The following is a 24,693-nucleotide window of genomic DNA, read 5'->3' as shown; positions in this document are numbered from 1 at the left end:
ATTGAAGGCAGGAGGAGAAGGGGACGACAGAGGATGAGATGGCTGGATGGCATCACCAACTCAATGGATATGAGTTTGAGTAAGCTCTGGGAGTTGGTGATGGACAGGGAAGCCTGGAGTGCTGCAGTCCCTGGGGTCGCAAACAGTCAGACATGACTGAGCGACTGAACTGAAATGAAAAATTGCCAACACTTATGTAACTCCTGCACCGGGTACTATTCTAAGTATTTTCCCCTTATTTCTCACAAGAACTTTAGGAAACACATTCCATTGTTATCTTTATTTTAACAAAAGAGAAAAAAACTGAGAAAGTGAAAGTGAAGTCTCTCAGTCATTTCCGACTCTTTGCCAGGCTCCTCCCTCCATTAAATTTTCCAGGCTAGGGTACTGGAGTGGGTTGCCCTTTCCTTCTCCAGGGGCTCTTCCTGATTCAGGGATTGAACTCGGGTTTCCTGCATTGCAGGTAGATGCTTTACCATCTGAGCCACTAGAGGAGCCACACAGAAGCTAACTAATTAACTAGCTAAAGGTTCTGTACCATATAAGGGACAGAGCTGATATTTAAACCCAGGATATTCTAGTTCAGAATCTCCCTGCTGAATTATCTAGTCACACAAATGATGCCTTGAGCCCTCTCTCACAGATATCGCAATAAAACTAGAACACCAATTGTCCTTAACTCCCAGTGACAGTCTACTCTGACAACACAGACTGAGTGAGATGCCTCTCCTGTCCTCCTCTGTCACATAGCCCCCACCCAAGATGCTAGTCTGTCATAAATTTTTTTCTTTTCATTTCCCAATTAATTTTAACTCCTTGAAGCAAGGGTTACTGAAAGACTGGCACACAATACAGTATAGGAATACAGGAGAGGTTCAGTAAAGGTCTGTTGAATGAATTAAGGCTCTCATTGTTTGCAGGACTGCCTCCTGGCTCTCCAGACTACACCAAAACAGTCATATCCAGGTCCCACCACCACCACTACTCTGATTCCAACTTTTGCAGTTCTCCACATTACTAAAACTTCACATCTCTTTGAAATACCAATAGGTATCCCCTTCCCCCCAGAAGTCTTACCTTCTAAATCTTCTTTCTCAAAGTGTGTTTTGAGAATAGAACGAGTTCCACCTCTATCCACAACTGCTTCTTCATCATTTCTCTGGAAGAGAGAGAAAGAAGACTAAATGATAGTACTATATAGTCTCTTAATTTCAGAAAATAAATTTTAATGTGACCTGATAATTTAGAGGTCTAATTTAGTAACATAAACCTACTGGCACATGACTATTCTGTTTGATTATCAAGTGTTAGTTTACAAAAGAAAAGACTAAGATTAATTTGACCACACTTTCAGAGAAGGAATGTCACTTGATTTTCCATGAAATTGAGGGCAGTCAAACATTCTAGTTGGCATCATTTGTTAGTGAGATGAAAAACAGAAAACAAAGAGTTATCCTGTCAATTTAGTAACATCCATTTTTATCTCTGATAAAGAATTCTTGCTAACAAGATGACACTTTGAACTGTACAAAAGCAATGTGAAAATCATTAATATTAACGCCACTAGTGCTATGGTAGGGACAAATAATTCCATTGCAGTTATAAACATGGTTGAGGAGAACTAACCTCTTGAAAGCAATTAGTAGCAATTACTAAATGAAGTACAACTCTAGTGACTTTGCTTCAGTATAATGCATTTTATTCAAACTGAACTGTAAATTACAATCATATGCATTAAACCTTCATTCAGTTTCTCTAAATTTTTTTACCTATTTAGAAGAACTGGACATACGCTCTGTATTTTGAACACTATACACATACTCAAAACAGTAGACTCAGTGATTAGGTATTCAGTAAAATAATGGGGGAGGTGTGAGTATATTGCAGTTTGACCATGTAGGAATGGACAAAATACTGAATGAAGAGAAATACAGATTATTTACAACTTGTATCTGATGGTGAACATCTATGTAAAAACTGCCTTAAAAGTGAACACTGGGCACAAAAGGAGAAATGAAAGGTAGAATAAATTTGAATGAATGTTTCAAGATCTATGTCTAAGCTTATTCCAGTTTATAACTATTAGAAAAGTAAAATATTTTTGTTTCTTCTTTGAAAGTCTTTTAACTCCTGATCATAATCTTAATAAAGATTTGTCCTCCATGTTCAGCAAATCAGTACTTTCAGCTGTAGGATTATAGACATGGGAAAAGTGAAAGTGTTAGTCACTCAGTCATGTCTGACTCTGCGACCCCTTGGACTATAGCCCACCAGGCTCCTCTGTCCATAGGATTCTCCAGGCAAGAATACTGGTGGGTTGCCATTCTCTTCTCCAGGGGATCTTCCTGACCCAGGGACTGAACCCAGGTCTCCTGCATTGCACACAGATTCTTTACCATCTGAACCACCAGGGAAACCCAAATTATAGACATATTTCAATCTAAAAAGATCAGCTCTCATATGCTTCAAACGCAGCAAAATATGTAGCAGAAGGACATGCTTTATACCCTGTTGTCTTTCTGACAACTTGTGCTGACACAAGGCAGGGTAAAGTCTTTGAAATTAGAATTAAAGAAACTTACAATATAATGAGAGAAAAAATTAAAATGAAGATAGATTTCAGAACCCATTGCTCTTCTGTTTGGCAAGGTTTAAGAAAATCTGTTGGTTTAAGCAATAACAGCAATAGCCAAAGTCGAGACATATCATTTTCCTGAACCAAATAAATGCAAGCTTCAGCCTATTTTGAATCTGCTCTTGATACATTTACAAATGAAATTTATCCTCTGTGCAAGACATTTTCAAATATATGTCACATTGGAATACAACTCTGCCCTCTGGGGTATTGTTAGGAAGAATGCCAAAAGCTAAGTCATGCATCCTTGTTCAAAGGTCAGAAAGAGCACTGTTCCACTATAACTCAAAATGGCAGTCTCTGAAAACAACTGCCAAATGGAAAGCTTTATATAGAATATATGAAGATGTTTTTCCCCATACATAAATATTTGATTTTGATTTCAAAGATCTGAAGCAATTCTCAACTTATACAAAATGTTTTTTCCCCTTATTTATATAAAGCATGTATACTCTCTGTATACAAAATTTAATTCTCTTGAATAGCTAATGTTAAGATACTGAGATAAAATAAATTCTGCATCAGAAGTAGAAGTAGAATCTAAATAGGAAATAGCTGATTGATTAAATACTATGCAGGTTACAAACAGAAGTGACCTAATTTCAATTTTTCTTTAAAAGAGAAAGAACTAGAAGCTAGAATATGAATATAACTCAGTGTAAGTGACTCATTTTGTAGTTTCACATTATCTTCTTTATTTTTTTAATTTAAATTTATTTATTTTAATTACAGGCTAATTACTTTACAATATTGTATTGGTTTATACTCCCTAGTTGTTCCATATTTGCAGCTAAAAATTCCAAAGATATAGATTAATGCTAATACATATACTGAAATTCCTCAACTTTGGCTAGAGCTCAAAAGATTGCTTTGATATTATTCAAGACTTTTAGCAGAGTAGTCCCCTTCCCCCATATGACCAGGAGCAGGTAAACATGAGGTGTGATATAGGGAAATGCAGAGCAACATATGGCACTGGGTCCAGTCTATGTGCTAATCCCAAATAGAGCAATAAGTAAAAATTTTACTTCATCTTGAACTGTCATTATCTTTAGAATTGGTGAAAATCAGATATATATATATATATGTGTGTGTGTGTGTGTGTGCCCTAATTTCCATATGTATTAATATTTACTCATCGAGGAGCAAATTTTAGCACTACGTTAGAGAGACAACACATAAATATATTATGTGTTGCCTTTCAATACAGTTCACCTTTTCTATACTGTTGGGTAAACACTTTTAAGATGGTTGAGTCCAGAAAACAGAGTTTTAATTGGGCGGGGGAACATGGCCCATACTGAAAAATACATATCCCAACACAGTCACATATTCATATACATGTAATCAAAAGTTTCACAAATTAGCATTGATTCTTACTACAAACGATGCACTCTGATATTTTCTGTTCAAGGGTATACTACTTCATTCAGAAGTCCTAGTCACTACCCATTACATTTATGTAAGGACTGAAAAATGGCTTGTGACCTGAAATTTGAAAAGCATTGGTATAGACTATGACCCTGGGACAGACTAACTCATTCACACAGAAATTTCTTCTAGAATTGTTTATAAATATCATCAGCTTTAAGAGTATGCAAAAAACACCTTTTTCTGATTTACCATGGCTCTTGTGCACAGTCATCAGTGGAATAAACTTTTCTGGTTTTACAAGCTAAAATCTAACAGCAATCCTCTGGGCAGGAAAATTGAAACTTTTTCATGTCCTTTTGATAATTCTCATCTCATTTGAAATGGATTAATAGAGGAGGAAGCAGTTCATTTTCTTTTTTTTTTTTTTTCATCCCCTGTCGTCCCCTTCTCCTTCTGCCTTCAATCTTTCCCAGCATCAGGATCTTTTCAAATGAGTCAGTTCTTCCTATCAGGTGGCCAAAACATTGGAATTTCAGCTTCAGCATCAGTCCTTCCAATGAATATTCAGGACTGATTTCCTTTAGGGTAGACTGGTTGGATCTCCTTGCAATCCAAGAGACTCTCTAGAGTCTTCTCCAACAGCAAAGTTCAAAAGCATCAATTCTTCAGCAGTCAGCTCTCTTTATAGTCCAACTCTCACTTTCATACATGACTACTGGAAAAACCATAGCTTGACTAGACAGTAATAGCTTTGATTATTACTTTTTTGGCAAAGTAATGTCTCTGCTTTTTAATATGCTAACTAGGTAGGTCATAACTTTTCTTCCAAGGAGCAAGTGTCTTTTAATTTCATGGCTGCAGTCACCATCTGCAGTGATTTTGGAACCCCCCCAAAATAGTCTCTCACTGTTTTCATTGTTTCCCCATCTATTTGCCATGAAGTGATGGGACCAGATGCCATGATCTTAGTTTTCTGAATGTTGGGCTTTAAGCCAACATATTCACTCTCCACTTTCACTTTCATCAAGAGGCTCTTTAGTTCTTGTTAGCTTTCTGCCATAAGGGTGGCATCATCTGCATACCTGGGGTTCTTGATATTTCTCCTGGCAATCTTGATTCTAGCTTGTGCTTCCTCCAGCCCAGCGTTTCTCATGATGTACTCTGCATATAAGTTAAATAAACAGAGTGACAATATACAGCCTTGCTGTACTCCTTTCCCTATTTGGAAACAGTCTGTTGTTCCATGCCCAGTTCTAACTGTTGCTTCCTGACCTGCATACAGATTTCTCAGGAGGCAAGTCAGGTGGTCTGGTATTCCCATCTCTTGAAGAATTTTCCATAGTTAATTGTGATCCACACAGTGAAAGGCTTTGGCATAGTCAATAAAACAGCAGTAGATGTTTTTCTGGAACTCTCTTGCTTTTTTGATGTTTCAACGGATGTTGGCAATTTGATCTCTGGTTCCTCTGCCTTTTCTAAATCCATCTTGAACATCTGGAAGTTCACAGTTCATGTACTGTTGAAGCCTGGCTTGGAAAATTCTGAGCATTACTTTGCTAGTGTGTGATATGAGTGCATTGTGCAGTAGTTTGAGCATTCTTTTGCATTGCCTTTCTTTGGGATTGGAATGAAAACTGACATTTTCCAGTCCTGTGGCCACTGCTGAGTTTTCCAAATTTACTGGTATATTGAGGGCAGCACTTTCATAGCATCCTCTTTTTTAATTTGAAATAGCTCAACTGGAATTCCATCACCTCCACTAGCTTTGTTCGTAGTGATGCTTTCTAAGGCCCACTTGACTTCACATTCCAGGATGTGGATCAGATCATGAACTCCTTATTACCAAATTCAGACTTAAACTGAAGAAAGTAGGGAAAACCACTAGACCATCCAGGTGTGACCTAAATCAAATCCCTTATGATTATACAGTGGAAGTGACAAAGAGATTCAACAGATTAGATCTGATGGACAAAGTGCCTGAAGAACTATGGACAGAGGTTCATGACATTGTACAGGAGGCAGAGATTAAGACCATCCCCAAGAAAAAGAAATGCAAAAACCAAAATGGTTGTCTGGTGAGGCCTTACAAACAGCTGTGAAAAGAGAGAAGTGAAAGGCAAAGGAGAAAAGGAAAGATATACCCATTTGAATGCACAGTTCCAGAGACTAGCAAGGAGAGATAAGAAAGCCTTCCTCAGTGATCAATGGAAAGAAATAGAGGGAAACAATAGAATGGGAAATACTAGAGATCTCTTCAAGAAAATTAGAGATATCAAGGGAACATTTCATGCAAAGATGGGCACAATAAAGGACAGAAATGGTATGGACCTAACAGAAGCCGAAGATATTAAGAAGTGGCAAGAATACACAGAGGAACTGTACAAAAAAGATATTCATGACCCAGATAATCATGATGGTGTGATCACTCACCTAGAGCAGTTCATTTTCAATTCGGAACTTTTTCTTCCTTATAACTGTTTACCATATTTTTTTAAAAGTAATCACTTTTTCTACCTTTTAAAAAAATATCAGATATTAGGATATTATGGTGTCCTATATATTCTCCACTAATCCTTACAGATCCACTTTCCACTCTTATTCACCATGCTCTGTTTCTTTACAGACTGCATTACTAGGATCCCTTGACTTTTAGCTTCCTATAATGACAGAGCACTATAGACTGGGACCAGAGAAACATAGTCCCTGTTGGACGATAGTTTGGCAATGACTGTGATCCATTATCAAAGAACAAAGCTCTTGTCATGTGACTTATACAGCTATAGATCTCACTGGTTTGCATTAACTACTTCCTTGCTCCTTTAGGCCTAGAAGTGGTAACAGTTTCCAGATGGTACACATTTCTAGAATTTGATTAAGGATTACCCTTTATCCTGCCTACACTTTTTAAAAAAATTTATTGGAGTATAGTTGGTTTACAATGCTGTATTAGTTTTGGGCATACAGCAAAGTGAATCAGTTATACATATATGCAGTCTTTTTAGATTCTTTTCCTATATCAGTTCAGTTCAGTCACTCAGTCATGTCTGACTCTTTGCGACCCCATGAACCGCAGCACACCAGGCCTCCCTGTCCATCACCAACTTCCGAAGTCCACCCAAACCCATGTCCATCGAGTCAGTGATGCCATCCAACCATCTCATCCTCTGTCGTTCTCTTCTCCTCCCGCCCTCAATCTTTCCCAGCATAAGGGTCTTTTCCGATGAGTCAACTCTTTGCATCAGGTGGCCAAAGGACTGGAGTTTCAGCTTCAACATCAGTCCTTCCAATGAACACCCAGGACTGGTCTACCTTAGGATGGACTGGTTGGATCTCTTTGCAGTCCAAGGGACTCTCAAGAATCTTCTCCATAGCAAAAATCAACAAAACCAAAAGCTGGTTCTTTGAAAGGATAAATAAAATTGACAAACCATTAGCCAGACTCATCAAGAAACAAAGGGAGAAAAATCAAATCAATAAAATTAGAAACGAAAATGGAGAGATCACAACAGACAACACAGAAATACAAAGGATCCTAAGAGACTACTATCAACAATTATATGCCAATAAAATGGACAACGTGGAAGAAATGGACAAATTCTTAGAAAAGTACAACTTTCCAAAACTCGACCAGGAAGAAATAGAAAATCTTAACAGACCCATCACAAGCACGGAAATTGAAACTGTAATCAAAAATCTTCCAGCAAACAAAAGCCCCGGTCCAGACGGCTTCACAGCTGAATTCTACCAAAAATTTAGAGAAGAGCTAACATCTATCCTGCTCAAACTCTTCCAGAAAATTGCAGAGGAAGGTAAACTTCCAAACTCATTCTATGAGGCCACCATCACCCTAATACCAAAACCTGACAAAGATCCCACAAAAAAAGAAAACTACAGGCCAATATCAATGATGAACATAGATGCAAAAATCCTTAACAAAATTCTAGCAATCAGAATCCAACAACACATTAAAAAGATCATACACCATGACCAAGTGGGCTTTATCCCAGGGATGCAAGGATTCTTCAATATCTGCAAATCAATCAATGTTATACACCACATTAACAAACTGAAAAATAAAAACCATATGATTATCTCAATAGATGCAGAGAAAGCCTTTGACAAAATTCAACATCCATTTATGATAAAAACTCTCCAGAAAGCAGGAATAGAAGGAACATACCTCAACATAATAAAAGCTATATATGACAAACCCACAGCAAACATTAACCTCAATGGTGAAAAATTGAAAGCATTTCCTCTAAAGTCAGGAACAAGACAAGGGTGCCCACTTTCACCATTACTATTCAACATAGTTTTGGAAGTTTTGGCCACAGCAATCAGAGCCAAAAAAGAAATAAAAGGAATCCAAATTGGAAAAGAAGAAGTAAAACTCTCACTGTTTGCAGATGACATGATCCTCTACACAGAAAACCCTAAAGACTCCACTAGAAAATTATTAGAACTAATCAATGACTATAGTAAAGTTGCAGGATATAAAGTCAACACACAGAAATCCCTTGCATTCCTATACACTAATAATGAGAAAACAGAGAAATTAAGGAAACAATTCCATTCACCATTGCAACGGAAAGAATAAAATACTTAGGAATATATCTACCTAAAGAAACTAAAGACCTATATATAGAAAACTATAAAACACTGGTGAAAGAAATCAAAGAGGACACTAATAGATGAAGAAATATACCATGTTCATGGATTGGAAGAATCAATATAGTGAAAATGAGTATACTACCCAAAGCAATCTATAGATTCAATGCAATCCCTATCAAGCTACCAACGGTATTCTTCACAGAGCTAGAACAAATAATTTCACAATTTGTATGGAAAGACAAAAAACCTCCAATAGCCAAAGCGATCTTGAGAAAGAAGAATGGAACTGGAGGAATCAACCTACCTGACTTCAGGCTCTACTACAAAGCCACAGTCATCAAGACAGTATGGTACTGGCACAAAGACAGAAATATAGATCAATGGAACAAAATAGAAAGCCCAGAGATAAATCCACGCACATATGGACACTTTATCTTTGACAAAGGAGGCAAGAATATACAATGGATTAAAGACAATCTCTTTAACAAGTGGTGCTGGGAAATCTGGTCAAACACTTGTAAAAGAATGAAACTAGAACACTTTCTAACACCATACACAAAAATAAACTCTAAATGGATTAAAGATCTAAACGTAAGACCAGAAACTATAAAACTCCTAGAGGAGAACATAGGCAAAACACTCTCTGACATACATCACAGCAGGATCCTCTATGACCCACCTCCCAGAATATTGGAAATAAAAGCAAAAATAAACAAATGGGACCTAATTAACCTTAAAAGCTTCTGCACATCGAAGGAAACTATTAGCAAGGTGAAAAGACAGCCTTCAGAATGGGAGAAAATAATAGCAAATGAAGCAACTGACAAACAACTAATCTCAAAAATATACAAGCAACTCCTACAGCTCAACTCCAGAAAAATAAATGACCCAATCAAAAAATGGGCCAAAGAACTAAATAGACATTTCTCCAAAGAAGACATACAGAGGGCTAACAAACACATGAAAAGATGCTCAACATCATTCATTATCAGAGAAATGCAAATCAAAACCACAATGAGGTACCATTTCACACCAGTCAGAATGGCTGCGATCCAAAAGTCTATAAATACTAAATGCTGGAGAGGGTGTGGAGAAAAGGGAACCCTCTTACACTGTTTGTGGGAATGCAAACTAGTATAGCCACTATGGAGAACAGTGTGGAGATTCCTTCAAAAACTGGAAATAGAACTGCCTTATGATCCAGCAATCCCACTGCTGGGCATACACACTGAGGAAACCAGAAGGGAAAGAGACACGTGTACCCCAATGTTCATCGCAGCACTGTTTGTAATAGCCAGGACATGGAAGCAACCTAGATGTCCATCAGCAGATGAATGGATAAGAAAGCTATGGTACATATACACAATGGAGTATTACTCAGCCACTAAAAAGAAAACATTTGAATCAGTTCTAATGAGGTGGATGAAACTGGAGCCTATTATACAGAGTGAAGTAAGCCAGAAGGAAAAACACCAATACAGTATAATAACACATATATATGGAATTTAGAAAGCTGGTAACAATAACCCTGTGTACGAGACAGCAAAAGAGACACTGATGTATAGAACAGTCTTATGGACTCTGTGGGAGAGGGAGAGGGTGGGAAGATTTGGGAGAATGGCATTGAAACATATAAAATATCATGTATGAAACGAGATGCCAGTCCAGGTTCAATGCACAATACTGGATGCTTGGGGCTAGTGCACTGGGACGACCCAGAGGGATGGTATGGGGAGGGAGGAGGGAGGAGGGTTTGGGATGGGGAACACATGTATAACTGTGGTGGATTCATTTTGATATTTGGCAAAACTAATACAATTATGTAAAGTTTAAAAATAAAATAAAATTAAAAAAAAAAAAGAAAGTCAAACATCTGAAAGTACAAAAAAAAAAAAAAAAAGAATCTTCTCCAACAGCACAGTTCAAAAGCATCAATTCTTCCACACTCAGCTTTCTTTATAGTCCAACTCTCATATCCATACATGACCACTGGAAAAACCATAGGTCTGACTAGATGGACCTTTGTTGATAAAGTAATGTCTCTGCTTTTTAATATTCTGTCTAGGCTGGTCATAATTTTCCTTCCAAGGAGTAAGCGTCTTTTAATTTCATGGCTGCAATCACCATCTGCAGTGATTTTGGAGCCCCGAAAAATAAAGTCAGCCACTGTTTCCACTGTTTCCCCATCTATTTGCCATGAAGTGATGGGACCAGATGCCATGATCTTAGTTTTTTTAATGTAGAGCTTTAAGCCAACTTTTTCACTCTCCTCTTTCACTTTCATCAAGAGGCTTTTTAGTTCCTCTTCACTTTCTGCCATAAGGGTGGTGTCATCTACATATCTGAGGTTATTGATATTTCTCCCAGCAATCTTGATCCCAGCTTGTGCTTCTTCCAGCCCAGCGTTTCTCATGATGTACTCTGCATATAAGTTAAATAATTAGGGTGACAACATACAGCCTTGACGTACTCCTTTTCCTATTTGGAACCATGCTGTTGTTCCATATCCAGTTCTAACTGTTGCTTCCTCAGCTGCATACAGGTTTCTCTAGAAGCAGGTCAGGTGGTCTGGTATTCACATCTCTTGAAGAATTTTCCACAGTTTATTGTGACCCACAGAGTCAAAGGCTTTGGCATAGTCAATAAAGCAGAAACAGATGATTTTCTGGAACTCTCTTGCTTTTTCGATAATCCAATGAATGTTGGTAATTTTATCTCTGGTTCCTCTGCCCTTTCTAAATCCAGCTTGAACATCTGGAAGTTCATGATTCACGTATTACTGAAGCCTGGCTTAGAGAATTTTAAGCATCACTTTACTAGCGTGTGAGATGAGTGCAATTGTGTGGTAGTTCGAGCATTCTTTGGCATTGCCTTTCTTTGGGATTGGAATGAAAATTGACCTTTTCCAGTCCTGTGGCCACTGCTGAATTTTCCAAATTTGCTGGCATATTGAATGCAGCACTTTCACAGCATCAATTTTCAGGATTTGAAATAGCTCAACTGGAATTCCATCACCTCCACTAGCTTTGTTCATAGTGAGGCCCACTTGACTGCACATTCCAGGATGTCTGGCTCTAGGTGAGTGAGTACACCATCATGGTTATCTGGGTCATGAAGATCTTTTTTGTACAGTTCTTCTGTTTATTCTTGCCACCTCTTCTTAATATCTTCTGCTTCTGTTAGGTCCATACCATTTCTGTCCTTTATTGAACCCATCTTTGCATGATATGTTCCCTTGGTATCTCTAATTTTCTTGAAGAGATCTCCAGTCTTTCCCATTCTATTGTTTTCCTCTATTTCTTTGCATTGATCACTGAAGAAGGCTTTTCTATCTCTCCTTGCTGTTCTTTGGAACTTTGCATTCAGATGGGTATATCTTTCCTTTTCTCCTTTGCTTTTTGCTTGTCTTCTTTTCACAGCTCTATGTAAGACCTCCTCAGACAGCCATTTTGCTTTTTTGCATTTCTTTTTCTTGGGGATGGTCTTGATTCCTGTCTCCTGTACAATGTCACAAACCTCCATCCATAGTTCATCAGGCACTCTACCAGATCTAGTCCCTAAATCTATTTCTCACTTCCACTCATACAGTCATAAGGGATTTGATTTAGGTCATACCTGAATGGTCTAGTGAATTTTCCACTTTCTTCAATTTCAGTCAGAATTCGGCAACAAGCAGTTCATGATCTGAGCCACAGTCAGCTCCTGGTCTTGTTTTTGCTGACTGTATAGAGCTTCTCCATCTTTGGCTGCAAAAATATAATCAATCTGATTTCGGTGTTGACCATCTGGTGATGTCCATGTGTAGAGTCTACTCTTGTGTTGTTGGAAGAGGGTGTTTGCCAAGACCAGTGCTTTTCCCATACAGGTCATTACAGAGAACTGAGTAGAGTTCCCTGTGCTATAGAGTAGGTCTTTAATAATTATCTATTAAGCAAGCCACTCCAGTACTCTTGCCTAGAAAATCCCATGGATGGAGGAGCCTGGTGGGCTACAGTCCATGGGGTCACTACAAGTCGGTCGCGACTGAGCGACTTCACTTTCACTTTTCACTTTCACGCAATGGAGAAGGAAATGGCAACCCACTCCAGTGTTCTTGCCTGGAGAATCCCAGGGACGGCAGAGCCTGGTGGGCTGCTGTCTATGGGGTTGCACAGAGTCCGACACGACTGAAGCGACTTAGCGCAGAAGCAGCAGCAGTGTACATGTTTCATCCAAATTAGTCCTTTCATTAAATATTTTTCTCACACTTTTTGAGTGACAATCTCTTTCTTGCTATGACTCTGATTCACATGTCACATTTATTTTAATGATTAAATACTATGACATCAAGTTTTGTAGAGATGAACATATAATCAAAATGGCCACCTACATACAGAACTTTAACTAAAAAATATCTGTCAAAAACACTGTCTAATTTTCAACTAGGTATATTTGTCTATTTTTTGCTTTTATTTCTCTTGTCTTTGGAGACAGATCCGAAAAAAAATATCGCTACCATTTATGTTATAGAGTGTTCTGCCTATGTTCTCTTGTAGGAGTTTTATGGTTTCAAATCTTAGATTTGGATCGTATCTATTTTAAGTTTGTTTTTCTATATGGTGTGTGGAAATGTTCTAATCTCATTCTTTTTTTTTTTATTTTTTTAAAATCTCATTCTTTTACATGAAGCTGTCCAGGTTTCCCAGCATTTCTTATTGAAGAGATTGTCTTTTCTCCAATTGTTTTTTGCCTCCTTTTTCATAGTCTATTAATAATTGATCACAGTCAATGGCTTTATTTCTGAGCTTTCTATTCTGTTCCATTGATCTATGTGTTTGTTTTTGTGTTAGTACCATGCTGTTTTTATTTCTGAAGTTTTGTGGCATAGTCTGAAGTCCAGATGCACATTTCCAGTTTTATTCTTTTCTCTCAAGTTTGCTTTACCAGCATTATTTACACTAGCCAAGATACAGAAGCAACCCAAGTGTCCATCAACAGATGAATGGATAAAGAACATGGGGGTATGTATATACAATGAAATATTATTCAGCCATTAAAAAAATGAAATTCTGCCAATTGTAACACCGTGCACGGGCCTAGAGTATATTATACTTAGTGAAATAAATCAGAGAAATACAAATACTACATTTCACTTATATGTGGAATTTAGAAAATAAAGCAAATGAATATATAGAACAAAACAGAAACAGACACACAGATAGAAAACAAACTAGTAGTTACCATTGGGAGAAGGAAGGAGGAGAGGCAAGATAGGGGTATGGAATTAATAAGATACAAACTACTGTGTGGATCACAATAAACTGTGGAAAATTCTTCAAGAGATAGGACTATCAGACCATCTGATCTGCCTCTTGAGAAATCTGTATGCAGGTCAGGAAGCAACAGTTAGAACTGGACATGGAACAACAGACTGGTTCCAAATAGGAAAAGGAGTACATCAAGGCTGTATATTGTCACCCTACTTATTTAACTTATATGCAGAGTACATCATGAGAAACGCTGGGCTGGAAGAAGCACAAGCTGGGATCAAGATTGCTGGGAGAAATATCAGTAATGTCAGATATGCAGATGACACCACCCTTACGGCAGAAAGTGAAGAAGAACTAAAGAGCCTCTTGATGAAAGTGAAAGAGGAGAGTGAAAAAGTTGGCTTAAAGCTCTACATTAAAAAAACTAAGATCATGGCATCTGGTCCCATCACTTCATGGCAAATAGATGGGGAAACAGTGGAAACAGTGGCTGACTTTATTTTTCGGGGCTCCAAAATCACTGCAGATGGTGATTGCAGCCATGAAATTAAAAGACGCTTACTCCTTGGAAGGAAAGTTATGACCAACCTAGACAGAATATTAAAAAGCAGAGACATTACTTTGCCAACAAAAGTCTGTCTAGCCAAGGCTATGGTTTTTTCCAGTGGTCACATGTATGGATGTGATAGTTGGACTATAAAGGAAGCTGAGTGCAGAAGAATTGATGCTTTTGAACTGTGGTGTTGGACAAGACTCTTGAGAGTCCCTTGGACTGCAAGGAGATCCAACCAGTCCATCCTAAAGGAGATCAGGCCTGAGTTGGAAGGACTGATGTTGAAGCTGAAACTCCAATACTTTGCCCACCTGATGTGAAGAGCTGACTCACTTGAAAAGACCCTGATGCTGGGGAAGATTGAGGGCAGGAGGAGAAGGGGACGACAGAGGATGAGATGGTTGGATGGCATCACCAACTCAATGGACATGGGTTTGGGTAGACTCCGGGAGTTGGTGATGGACAGGGAGGCCTGGCCTGCTGTGGTTCATGGAGTCGCAAAGAGTCGAACACGACTGAGCGACTGAACTGAACTGAACTGAACTATATATAAAATAGATAAGCACCCAGAGGGTTGGTAGGGGGAGGGAGGTGGGAGAGGGGTTCAGGATTGGGAACACATGTACACCCATGGCGGATTCATGTTGATGTATGGCAAAACCAATACAATATTGTAAAGTAATTAGCCTCTAATTAAAATAAATAAATTTTAAAAAAGAAAGAAAATTCAAGGAAAATTCATAAAATAAAATAAAATAGATAAGCAACAAAGATATATACAGCACAGGACAATGTAGCCATTATTTTGTAATAAGTTTAAAAGCAGTATCATCTATAACAATATTGAATCACTATTCTGTACATCCGAAACTAATGTGACATTGTAAAGCAACTATATTTGAATAAAAAACACATACCACCTAATAAGTAATCACATCTATATTTTTACAAATATACAAACAATTGTTTTGTATACAAACAATCTGTAACAATGACATACAATTCAAAAAATGTTATGATTAACAAAAAATACTGTTAAATGAAGATTAGAGGAAAAAATGGTAGGGAGGAGACTGAATCATTAAAGAACTGTTAGTAGCATAAATAACTCAAGAATGCTTAATTTATGAAATAAATTAAAAATAAGGGATAGAATAAACTTCTGGATGTGCAAAAGGAAATAAAAAGAGTAACTAATCAAATATAAGTATTAAACACTTGCAAAGAATTAATATCTGTATATATTTCTAGCCATGAGGCTCTACACAGAAATTACCTTTTAATTTAGTTTACAGGGTCTCTCTCAACCTATGGATTAATATCTTGGTTAATATTAATGAAACATTTTCCAGTATTGATTTAAGAATTAGAATGGCAACCCACTCCAGTGTTCTTGCCTGGAGAAGCCCAGGGACGGTGGAGACTGATGGGCTGCCGTCTATGGGGTCACACAGAGTCAGACACGACTGAAGCGACTTAGCAGCAGCAGCAGCAGCAGGAATATACAGACACATGTATTTTATAAACATGACCTGAGAGCTTATTTCACTTCAAAAATGTTAAAACATGTTTTCTATAAGTTTAACTGGAGCCTATTATACAGAGTGAAGGAAGCCAGAAAGAAAAACACCAATACAGTATACTAACGCATATATATGGAATTTAGAAAGATGGTAACAATAACCCTGTATACAAGACAGCAAAAGAGACACAGATGTATAGAACAGTCTTTTGGACTCTGTGGTAGAGGGAGAGGGTAGGATGATTTGGGAGAATTGCATGGAAATATGTATAATATCATATATGAAACGAGTCGCCAGTCCAGGTTCGATGCACTATACTGGATGCTTGGGGCTGGTGCACTAGGACGACCCAGAGGGATGGTATGGGGAGGGAGGAGGGAGGAGGGATGGGGAACATGTGTATACCTGTGGTGGATCCATGTTGATATATGGCAAAACCAATACAATATTGTAAAGTTAAAAAATAAAATAAAATTTAAAAACAAACAAAAAAAAACTTTAACATGTCACATACCATATTATTATTGTACTTTGCTTGAATAATGGGTTGCTACTGTTTTGTTGAAAACATGCAGAATTTTAACTTCTTGGTTTTCTTATCCATCTCACTACTTTTTATTTTAAATTGTGAAATATAAAAAGTGAACATTAACACCTGAATTCAGTGTTACTATTCACCATGTGTGTCCATATTTACTCTAGAGACATCCTACATTTTTTCATTTTTCCATGTGAGCTAAAGCATTATACAAATTGAAAAAGGTTAATTGTTTAACCTCTAATTATATTATGCTGTATTACACAGTGCAACAGATGAGAAAGCATCAGCTCAGAGATTAACATTTCATAAGAGTTCAATAAATACTAGCTGAACTGAAATCTAAGCATATATCAGGCTTAAGTTTGAGTTTCATTTAGTATATTATATTTCAATAAAATAAAAGAAACCATATATTTTTACTAGCATATTATTTTGCAATTAGGTATTTAAATCTTGTATCTACTTTAAAATATAGACTATACCATTTCATGGTAATGTAAGTTCAATCCATCTAATTTATACACTGTACTACCTGAATTATATGAAATATATTTATTCTAAAGTAGCACAAGAAATCTTTCTCCTTTTGGTGGTTTTTAATAAAAAGGCAATGAGTCCACTTCTAAAGTGTCTAACTGGGGAGGTGGCAATTAGGTTTCATTTGCTTATGCAAAGTAAACGTGTTATTTCATTTTTACACATACAAGAAAAAATAGAACTGAGACTAAGAATTGGAGAGTAAAACCCTCTGTGATAGGAATAGGGATAAGAAAGCATAAACCAATCATCATGTAGAAATTTTAAGATTTTTCTCTCTTTTACTTGGAAAACTTAACCCATGCAAATTTTAAAGACCTATTAGAGACTACAGAATTATGACAGGGAAATGAAGTAGTCCAGAGTCAGGCTTGAAATACTGAAATGTTAAAATGTTGAGAAGCTTACTGATGAAAATCTTGCAATGCTAAGCTGTCTCTGGCTCAGGATTACCTTCATCACAACATATAATACTGTATTTATTACCATCACTGTGATTCAAAGAATACTATCTCTCCTGTTAGGCCTCCTAGGGGGCCTTACATCTGATGGTTTAAGGATAAAAAGTGTATGAGACATTAAGAACAATTTCAATTAGTCAAAAATATTCTAATGGGCAATCGTTTTTTATAATTGAGTCTCTGTCTTGTTTGCCCATGTGATCCTCCAGATTTGTTTGCTTGTTTTGATTTCTCAACTCCTGCCTTGTCACTGCGTCCTCTTACATCCTCATTTCTGCAGATTAACCCAGTTTTGTACCCAGAAAAACAATGCTGCTGCTGCTGCTAAGTCGCTTCAGTCGTGTCCGACTCTGTGCGACCCCATAGACGGCAGCCCACCAGGTTCCTCTGTCCCTGGGATTCTCCAAGCAAGAATACTGGAGTGGGTTGCCATTTCCTTATTCAATGCATGAAAGTGAAAAGTAAAAGTGAAGTCGCTTAGTCGGCCCGACTCTTAGCGACCCCTGGACTGGAGCCTATCAGGCTCCTCCCTCCATAGGATTTTCCAGGCAAGAGTACTAGAGTAGGGTGCCATTGCCTTCTCTGAAAAACAATGCTGCTGCTGCTGCTGCTAAGTCGCTTCAGTCGTGTCTGACTCTGTGCGACCCCATAGACAACAGCCCACCAGGTTCCCCTGTCCCTGGGATTCTTCAGATAAGAACACTGGTGTGGGTTGCCATTTCTTTCTCCAATGCATGAAAGTGAAAAGTGAGAGTGAAGTCGCTCAGTTGTGCCGGACTCTTTGTGACTCCATGGACTGCAGTCCACCAGGCTCTTCTGTCCATGGGATATTCCAGGCAAAACAGTACTGGAGTAGGATGCCATTCATTGCCTTCTCTGGAAAAACAATGCTAACTGCTGCTAAATTTCCTGCTGCTGCTTCATGCTGTCTTTACTCTCTTCACACTGCTTGCATATAAAATGCCTTACAAGCCTCCATCTGTCTTGTAGGTCTTTTGTACACACACACATATATAATATTCTTGAAATTTAAAATTCCACGAATGGGTAAAAGAGTGGGCTGGAGAGACAATTAAGGAATTGGGGGAAATATCTGAAAAAATTATACAGAATGTATCACAGAAAAACATTGTGAAAAATAAGAAGTAGATATTTTTTAGATGAGGGATAATATGATAAAGTCTAACATATACGTGGAGTTCTAGAAAATGAGAACAGAGAAAATGAAGAATTACTGTTTGAAAATAGGTGTAAATCTTCCAAAATTGATAGAAGACATGAATCCTCAGATTCAGGAATCACAATGAATTACAAACAGAATAATTAAAAGACACACATACACATATCATGTGGAACTGCAGAATGACACATTTTTTAAGCAGCAAGGAAAAAAAAGATTACCTACAAAGGAATGACAAACTAATAAAAATAGAAGCCAGAAGACAGTAAAATAATATATTCAGGATACTAAGGAAAAAAAATCATTAATGTAAAAGTAAATATTTAGTTAAGCTATCATTCAAGAAACGTATTTTAGACAAATAGAAATTAAGAGAATTTATCACTAAGGCACCCCTTCTAAAGGAACATACATCAAGAGGAAATAAAACTATCCCAGAAAGAATGTCTGAGATGCAAGAAAGAATCCTGAGCCAAGAAAGTGAAGGATATAAAGAAAAACAAATTAAAATAAGATAAATTTAAACATTACTTTCATGAATGTTAGGACATACATATGTATCTTTTGAGTTAGTGCTTTTGTTTTCTTTGGATAAATACCCAGATGTGGAATTGCTGGGACATTTGGTAGTTCTAATTTTGAGGAGTCTCCATAGTGGTTTCCCCAATTTACATTTCCACCAACAGTACACAGGGATTCCCTTTCTCCACATCCTCTCCAACACTTGCCATTTGTTGGCTTTTTGATAACAGCCATTTTAACAGGTGTGAAGTGATATCTTACTGTGGTTTTCATTTGCATTTCTGTGATAATTAGTGAGCAACTTTCTATGTACCTGTTGGGTGTCCACACATTTTCTGTGGAAAAAAAAAGTCTATTCGGGTGTTCTGCCCACTTCTTAATCCAATCCTTTTTGCTACTGAGTTGTATGAGTTCTCTACATATTTATCCCTTATCAGATATATGATTTGCAAATATTTTCTCCCATTCAGTAGGTTGCCTGATTTTTTGTGGATAGTTCCCTTTACAGCTTTTTAATTTGATGTAGTTCTACTTGTTTACTTTTTCTTTAGTTACCTTTGTTTTTCATATCAAATTAAAAAAAAAATTCATTGGTCTCTATCTTTTATGTTAGAAGTTCTCCTCAGAGGTCTTGCATTCTTTGCTTTCATGCTCATATGTACAAGGATGAAATCAAAAAGTGAGTTGGAAGCCCTGTGTATTTGGATAGGACTTGTCAGCTTTGAGCATATTGTAAAGTGATTTGGTTTGGTTGTTTCTTGGGGGAACCCTGATGTCAATATGTCTGGGACATTTGTCTTGAGCTTGTTGAGTCCACTTGTATCTTTTATTATCCTGCCTGGCAGACGAAAGCCTGGCTGTCAACTTTCTAGGAGCAAAATGGAGGAGAGTTGGGATCACAGTATTCTTACTGAAGTTGTTTTTAATATGCTGTTTTATGAATTTATCTGTTCCTGGGTTTCTTAGTCCAAAGAGATTCTATTTTACCGCCTCCATAGAATAAAACTTCAGTTGACTGATGGAGTGACATTGGAATATTTGCCGGTTGATTGAAGTGAAGGAGGAAGATGATCCAGAAATATGATTGAATTTCAATGCATTACATTAGCAGCTTGATTCCTTCTTTCAGAGGTATCCGGTGCTGTTCAGGATGTTTCAGTATACACTGGGCTGTTTCTCAGCTTTTGCCACTGCCAGTTAACAATTCTATTTTCTCCATTAGTCACATCATTTGGCATTTTCCTCCTGTTTTTCGACTGACAAAATATGCCACTGTTTTCTTTTCCTCTCCCATTCTCCACACCTTAATATAGTATTAGCCTAGAAAAAAGGTTAAAAATACCATTACTTCTTTTCTTCATGGGATTTTGGGAGAAAGGAAAACTAGCTGTGGGTATTCTACTTTGTAGTTTTACAGAAAGTCTCCTGATTTTCCTTTATCTTTGCTATCCTTTCAGAAAATACCTACCAGGGTAATATTATCTTCTTAAAATTATTCTATTATTGTTTATTATGCTACTATTATAGTTCATTGTAACTATTATCAAATTTTCTAATCTCTAATTCACAGCACAAAAAACCCTCAATAAACTTATACTTTAGTATTCTTAGACTTATATATCACAATGCACCTATTGAGCTAATATTTACTAATAATTTAACATATGCCAGTTATCTATACAAGCAGTGGGAATCAGTTCAGCTCAGTTCAGTTCAGTCGCTCAGTCATGACCGGCAATTCGCAACCCCCCTGAACTGCAGCACGACAGACCTTCCTGTCCATCACCAACTCGCCCAGTTTACTCAAACTCATGCCCATTGAGTTGGTGATGCCATCCAACCATCTCATCCTCTGTCGTCCCCTTCTCCTCCCACCCTCAATCTTTCCCAGCATCAGGGTCTTTTCCAGTGAGTCAGTTCTTCGCATCAGGTGGCCAAAGTATTGGAGTTTCAGCTTCAACAGCTTCAGCTTGTGCTTCATCTAGCCCAACATTTCTCATGATTTACTCTGCATATAAGTTAAATAAGCAGGGTGACAATATACAGCCTTGATGTACTCCTTTCCCGATGTGGAACCAGTCCATTGTTTCATCTCCAGTTTTAACTGTTGCTTCTTGACCTGCATACAGATTTCACAGGATGCAGGTCAGGTGGTCTGGTATTCCCACCTCTTGAAGAATTTTCTGGTTTGTTGTGATCCACACAGTCAAAGGCTTTGGCATAGTCAATAAAGCAGAAATAGATGTTTTTCTGGAACTCTCTTGCTCTTTTGATGATCCAACGGATGTTGGCAATTTGATCTCTGGTTCCTCTGCCATTTCTAAATCCAGCTTGAACATCTGGAAGTTCATGGTTCACATACTGTTGAAGCCTGGCTTGGAGAATTTTGAGGATTCCTTTGCTAGCATGTGAGATGAGTACATCTGTGTGATAGTCTGAGCATTCTTTGGCATTGCCTTTCTTTGGGATTGGAATGAAAACTGACCTTTTTCAGTCCTGGGGCCACTGCTGAGTTTTCCAAATTTGCTGGCATATTGAGTGCAGCACTTTCCCAGCATCATCTTTAAGGATTTGAAATAGCTCAACTGGAATTCCATCACTTCCACTAGCTTTGTTCGTAGTGATGCTTCCTAAGGCCCACTTGACTTCACATTCCAGGATGTATGGCTGTAAGTGAGTAATCACACCATCATTATCTGGGTAGTGAAGATCTTTTTTGTATAGTTCCTCTGTGTATTCTTGCCACCTCTTCTTAATATTTTTTGCTTCTGTTAGGTGCATACCATTTTTGTCTATTGAGCCCATCTTTGCATTAAATATTCCCTTGCTATCTCTAATTTTTTCTGAAGAGATCTCTAGTCTTTGAAGCCCCAGCAAGATGGTAGGAGAGGTGAAATGACATTTAGAATCAAACCCCATACCCACAAGAGACGCTCAGAGGGCTCAAACATACCTTGTATGCACCAGGACCCGAGACCCCACAGAGACTGAGACAGAACAGTGTTTGAGTGTTTCCTGAGGAGGTATGGTCAGCAGTGGACTGCTGCAGGGGCAGGGGCTCTGGGTGCAATAAACCTGTGTATGGTATAAGCCCTCTTGAAGGAGGTTGTTGTTAACCCCACCATAGAGCTGTGAGCTTCCCTGGTGGCTCAGATGGTAAAGCATCTGCCTATAATGCAGGAGACCTGGATTCAATCCCTGGGTTAGGAAGATCCCCTGGAGAAGGAAATGGCAACCCACTTCAGTATTCTTGCCTGGAGAATTCCATGGACTGAGAAGCCTGGTAGGCTACAGTCCATGGGGTCGCAAAGAGTCAGACATGACTGAGCGACTTCATTCACTCACTCACTCAGAGCTGTGAGAACTTACACAAGACTGGGGAAACAAATTCGTGGAGAACACAAACAAAACATTGTGTGCACCAGGACCCAGGAGAAAGGAGCAGTGACCCCACAAGAGACTGACCCAGACTAGCCCATGAGGGTCCAGGAGTCTCTGGTGGAGGCAAAGGTTGGCGCTGGCCTGCTGCAGGGCTGGTGGCACTGAGTGTAGAAGTGCATGCATGGGACCTTTTGAAGGAGATCACCTTACCTCCACCATAGTTTGGCTTCAGGTCACATAAAAGGGAGGGAACACAGCCCCGCCCATCAACAGAAAATTGGATTAAAGATTTACTGAGTGTGGCCCAGTAAGTTCAGAAAACTAAGATCATGGCATCTGGTCCCAACACTTCATGGCAAATAGATGGGGAAACAGTAGAAACAGTGGCTGACTTTATTTGGGGGGGGGCTCCAAAATCACTGCAAATGGTGACTGCACCCATGAAATTAAAAGATGCTTACTCCTTTGAAGAAAAGTTAAGACCAATCTAGACAGCATATTAAAAAACAGAGACATTACTTTGCCAACAAAGGTATGTATAATCAGGGCTATGGTTTTTCTGTAGTCATGTATGGATGTGAGGGTTGGACTATAAAGAAAGCTGAGTGCTAAAGAATTGATGCTTTTGAACTGTGGTGTTGGAGAAGACTCTTGAGAGTCCCTTGGACTGCAAAGAAATCCAACCAGTTCATCCTAAAGGAAATCAGTCCTGAATATTCATTGGAAGGACTGATGTTGAGGCTGAACCTCCAATACCTTGGCCACCTGATGTAAAGGACTGACTCATTTGAAAAGACCCTGATGCTGGGAAAGATTGAAGGCAGGAAGAGAAGGGGACAACAGAGGATGAGATGGTTGGATGGCATCACCGACTCAATGGACATGAGTTTGAGTAAACTGCAGGAGTTGATGATGGACAGGGAGGCCCGGCGTGCTGCAGTCCATGAGGTCACAAAGAGTTGGATGTGACTGAGTGAACTGAACTGAGCATGGCCCCGCCCATCAGAACAAGACCCAGTTTCCTCCTCAGTCAGTCTCTCCCATAAGGAAGCTTCCATAAGCCTCTTATCCTTCTCCATCATAGGGCAGACAGACTGAAAACCACAGTCACATAAAACTAACCAGTCTGATCACGTGGACCACAGCCTTGTCTAACTCAATGAAACTATGATCCATTTCATGTAGGGCCACCCAAGATTGACGGGTCATGGTGGAGAGTGCTGACAAAACATGGTCCACTGGAGAAGGGAATGGCAAACCACTTCAGTATTCTTGCCTTGAGAAACCCATGAACAGTATGAAAAGACAAAAAGATAGGACACTGAAAAATGAACTCACCAGGTCGGTAGGTGTCCAATATGCTACTGGAGAACAGTGGAGAAATAACTCCAGAAAGAATGAACAGATGGAGCCAAAGCAAAAACAACACCCAGTTGTGGATGTGACTGGTGATAGAAGTAAAGTCCGATGCTGTAAAGAGCAATATTACATAGGAACCTGGAATGTTAGGTCCAGGAATCAAGGCAAATTGGAAGTGATCAAACAGGAGATGGCAAGAGTGAAAATCGATATTTTAGGAATTAGCAAACTAAAACTGACTTGAATGGGTGAATTTAATGCAGATGACCATTATGTCTACTATTGTGGTCAAGAATCCCTTAGAAGAAATAAAGTAGTCATCATAGTCAACAAAAGAGTCCAAAATGCAGTACATGCATGCAATCTCAAAAATGACAGAATGATCTCAGTTCATTTACAAGGCAAGCCATTCAAATACAACAGTAATCCAAATCTGTGCCCCAACTAGTAATGCTGAAGAAGCTGAAGTTGAATGGTTCTATGAAGACCTATAACACCCTCTAGAACTAACACCAAAAAAGATGTCCTTTTCATTATAGAGGACTGAAATGCAAAACTAGGAAGTCAAGAAACACCTGGAGTAACAGGCAAATTTGGTCTTGGAGTACAGAATGAAGCAGGGCAAAGGCTAATAGAGTTTTGCCAAGAGAATGCATTGGTCATAGCAAACACCCTCTTCCAACAACACAAGAGAGGATTCTACACATGGACATCACCAGATGGTCAATACCAAAGTCAGATTGATTATATTATTTGCAGCCAAAGAC

The 24,693-nt window shown here is 38.4% G+C and overlaps 1 protein-coding gene across 4 annotated transcripts in view; it reads right to left on the bottom strand.

The window, feature by feature from the left end:
- SLC4A10 (solute carrier family 4 member 10) overlaps positions 1 to 24,693 on the bottom strand; it is a 343,004-nt gene that overhangs the window by 212,219 nt on the left and 106,092 nt on the right. For all 4 annotated transcript variants that reach the window (XM_086369819.1, XM_086369812.1, XM_086369792.1 and 1 more), the window contains exon 2: positions 1,078 to 1,159. In XM_086369819.1, coding sequence (XP_086225945.1) covers positions 1,078 to 1,159 — 82 coding nt within the window. The remainder of the gene's footprint in view (positions 1 to 1,077; positions 1,160 to 24,693) is intronic.

Source organism: Bos grunniens, chromosome 2 (assembly GCF_055505025.1).
Source record: "Bos grunniens cultivar Pamir isolate PY7600 chromosome 2, Bosgru_T2T1.0, whole genome shotgun sequence".
NCBI classification, from domain to species: Eukaryota; Metazoa; Chordata; class Mammalia; order Artiodactyla; family Bovidae; genus Bos; species Bos grunniens.
Note: the sequence above shows the minus strand (reverse complement) of the source record. Positions and strands in the feature narration are given on the sequence as shown.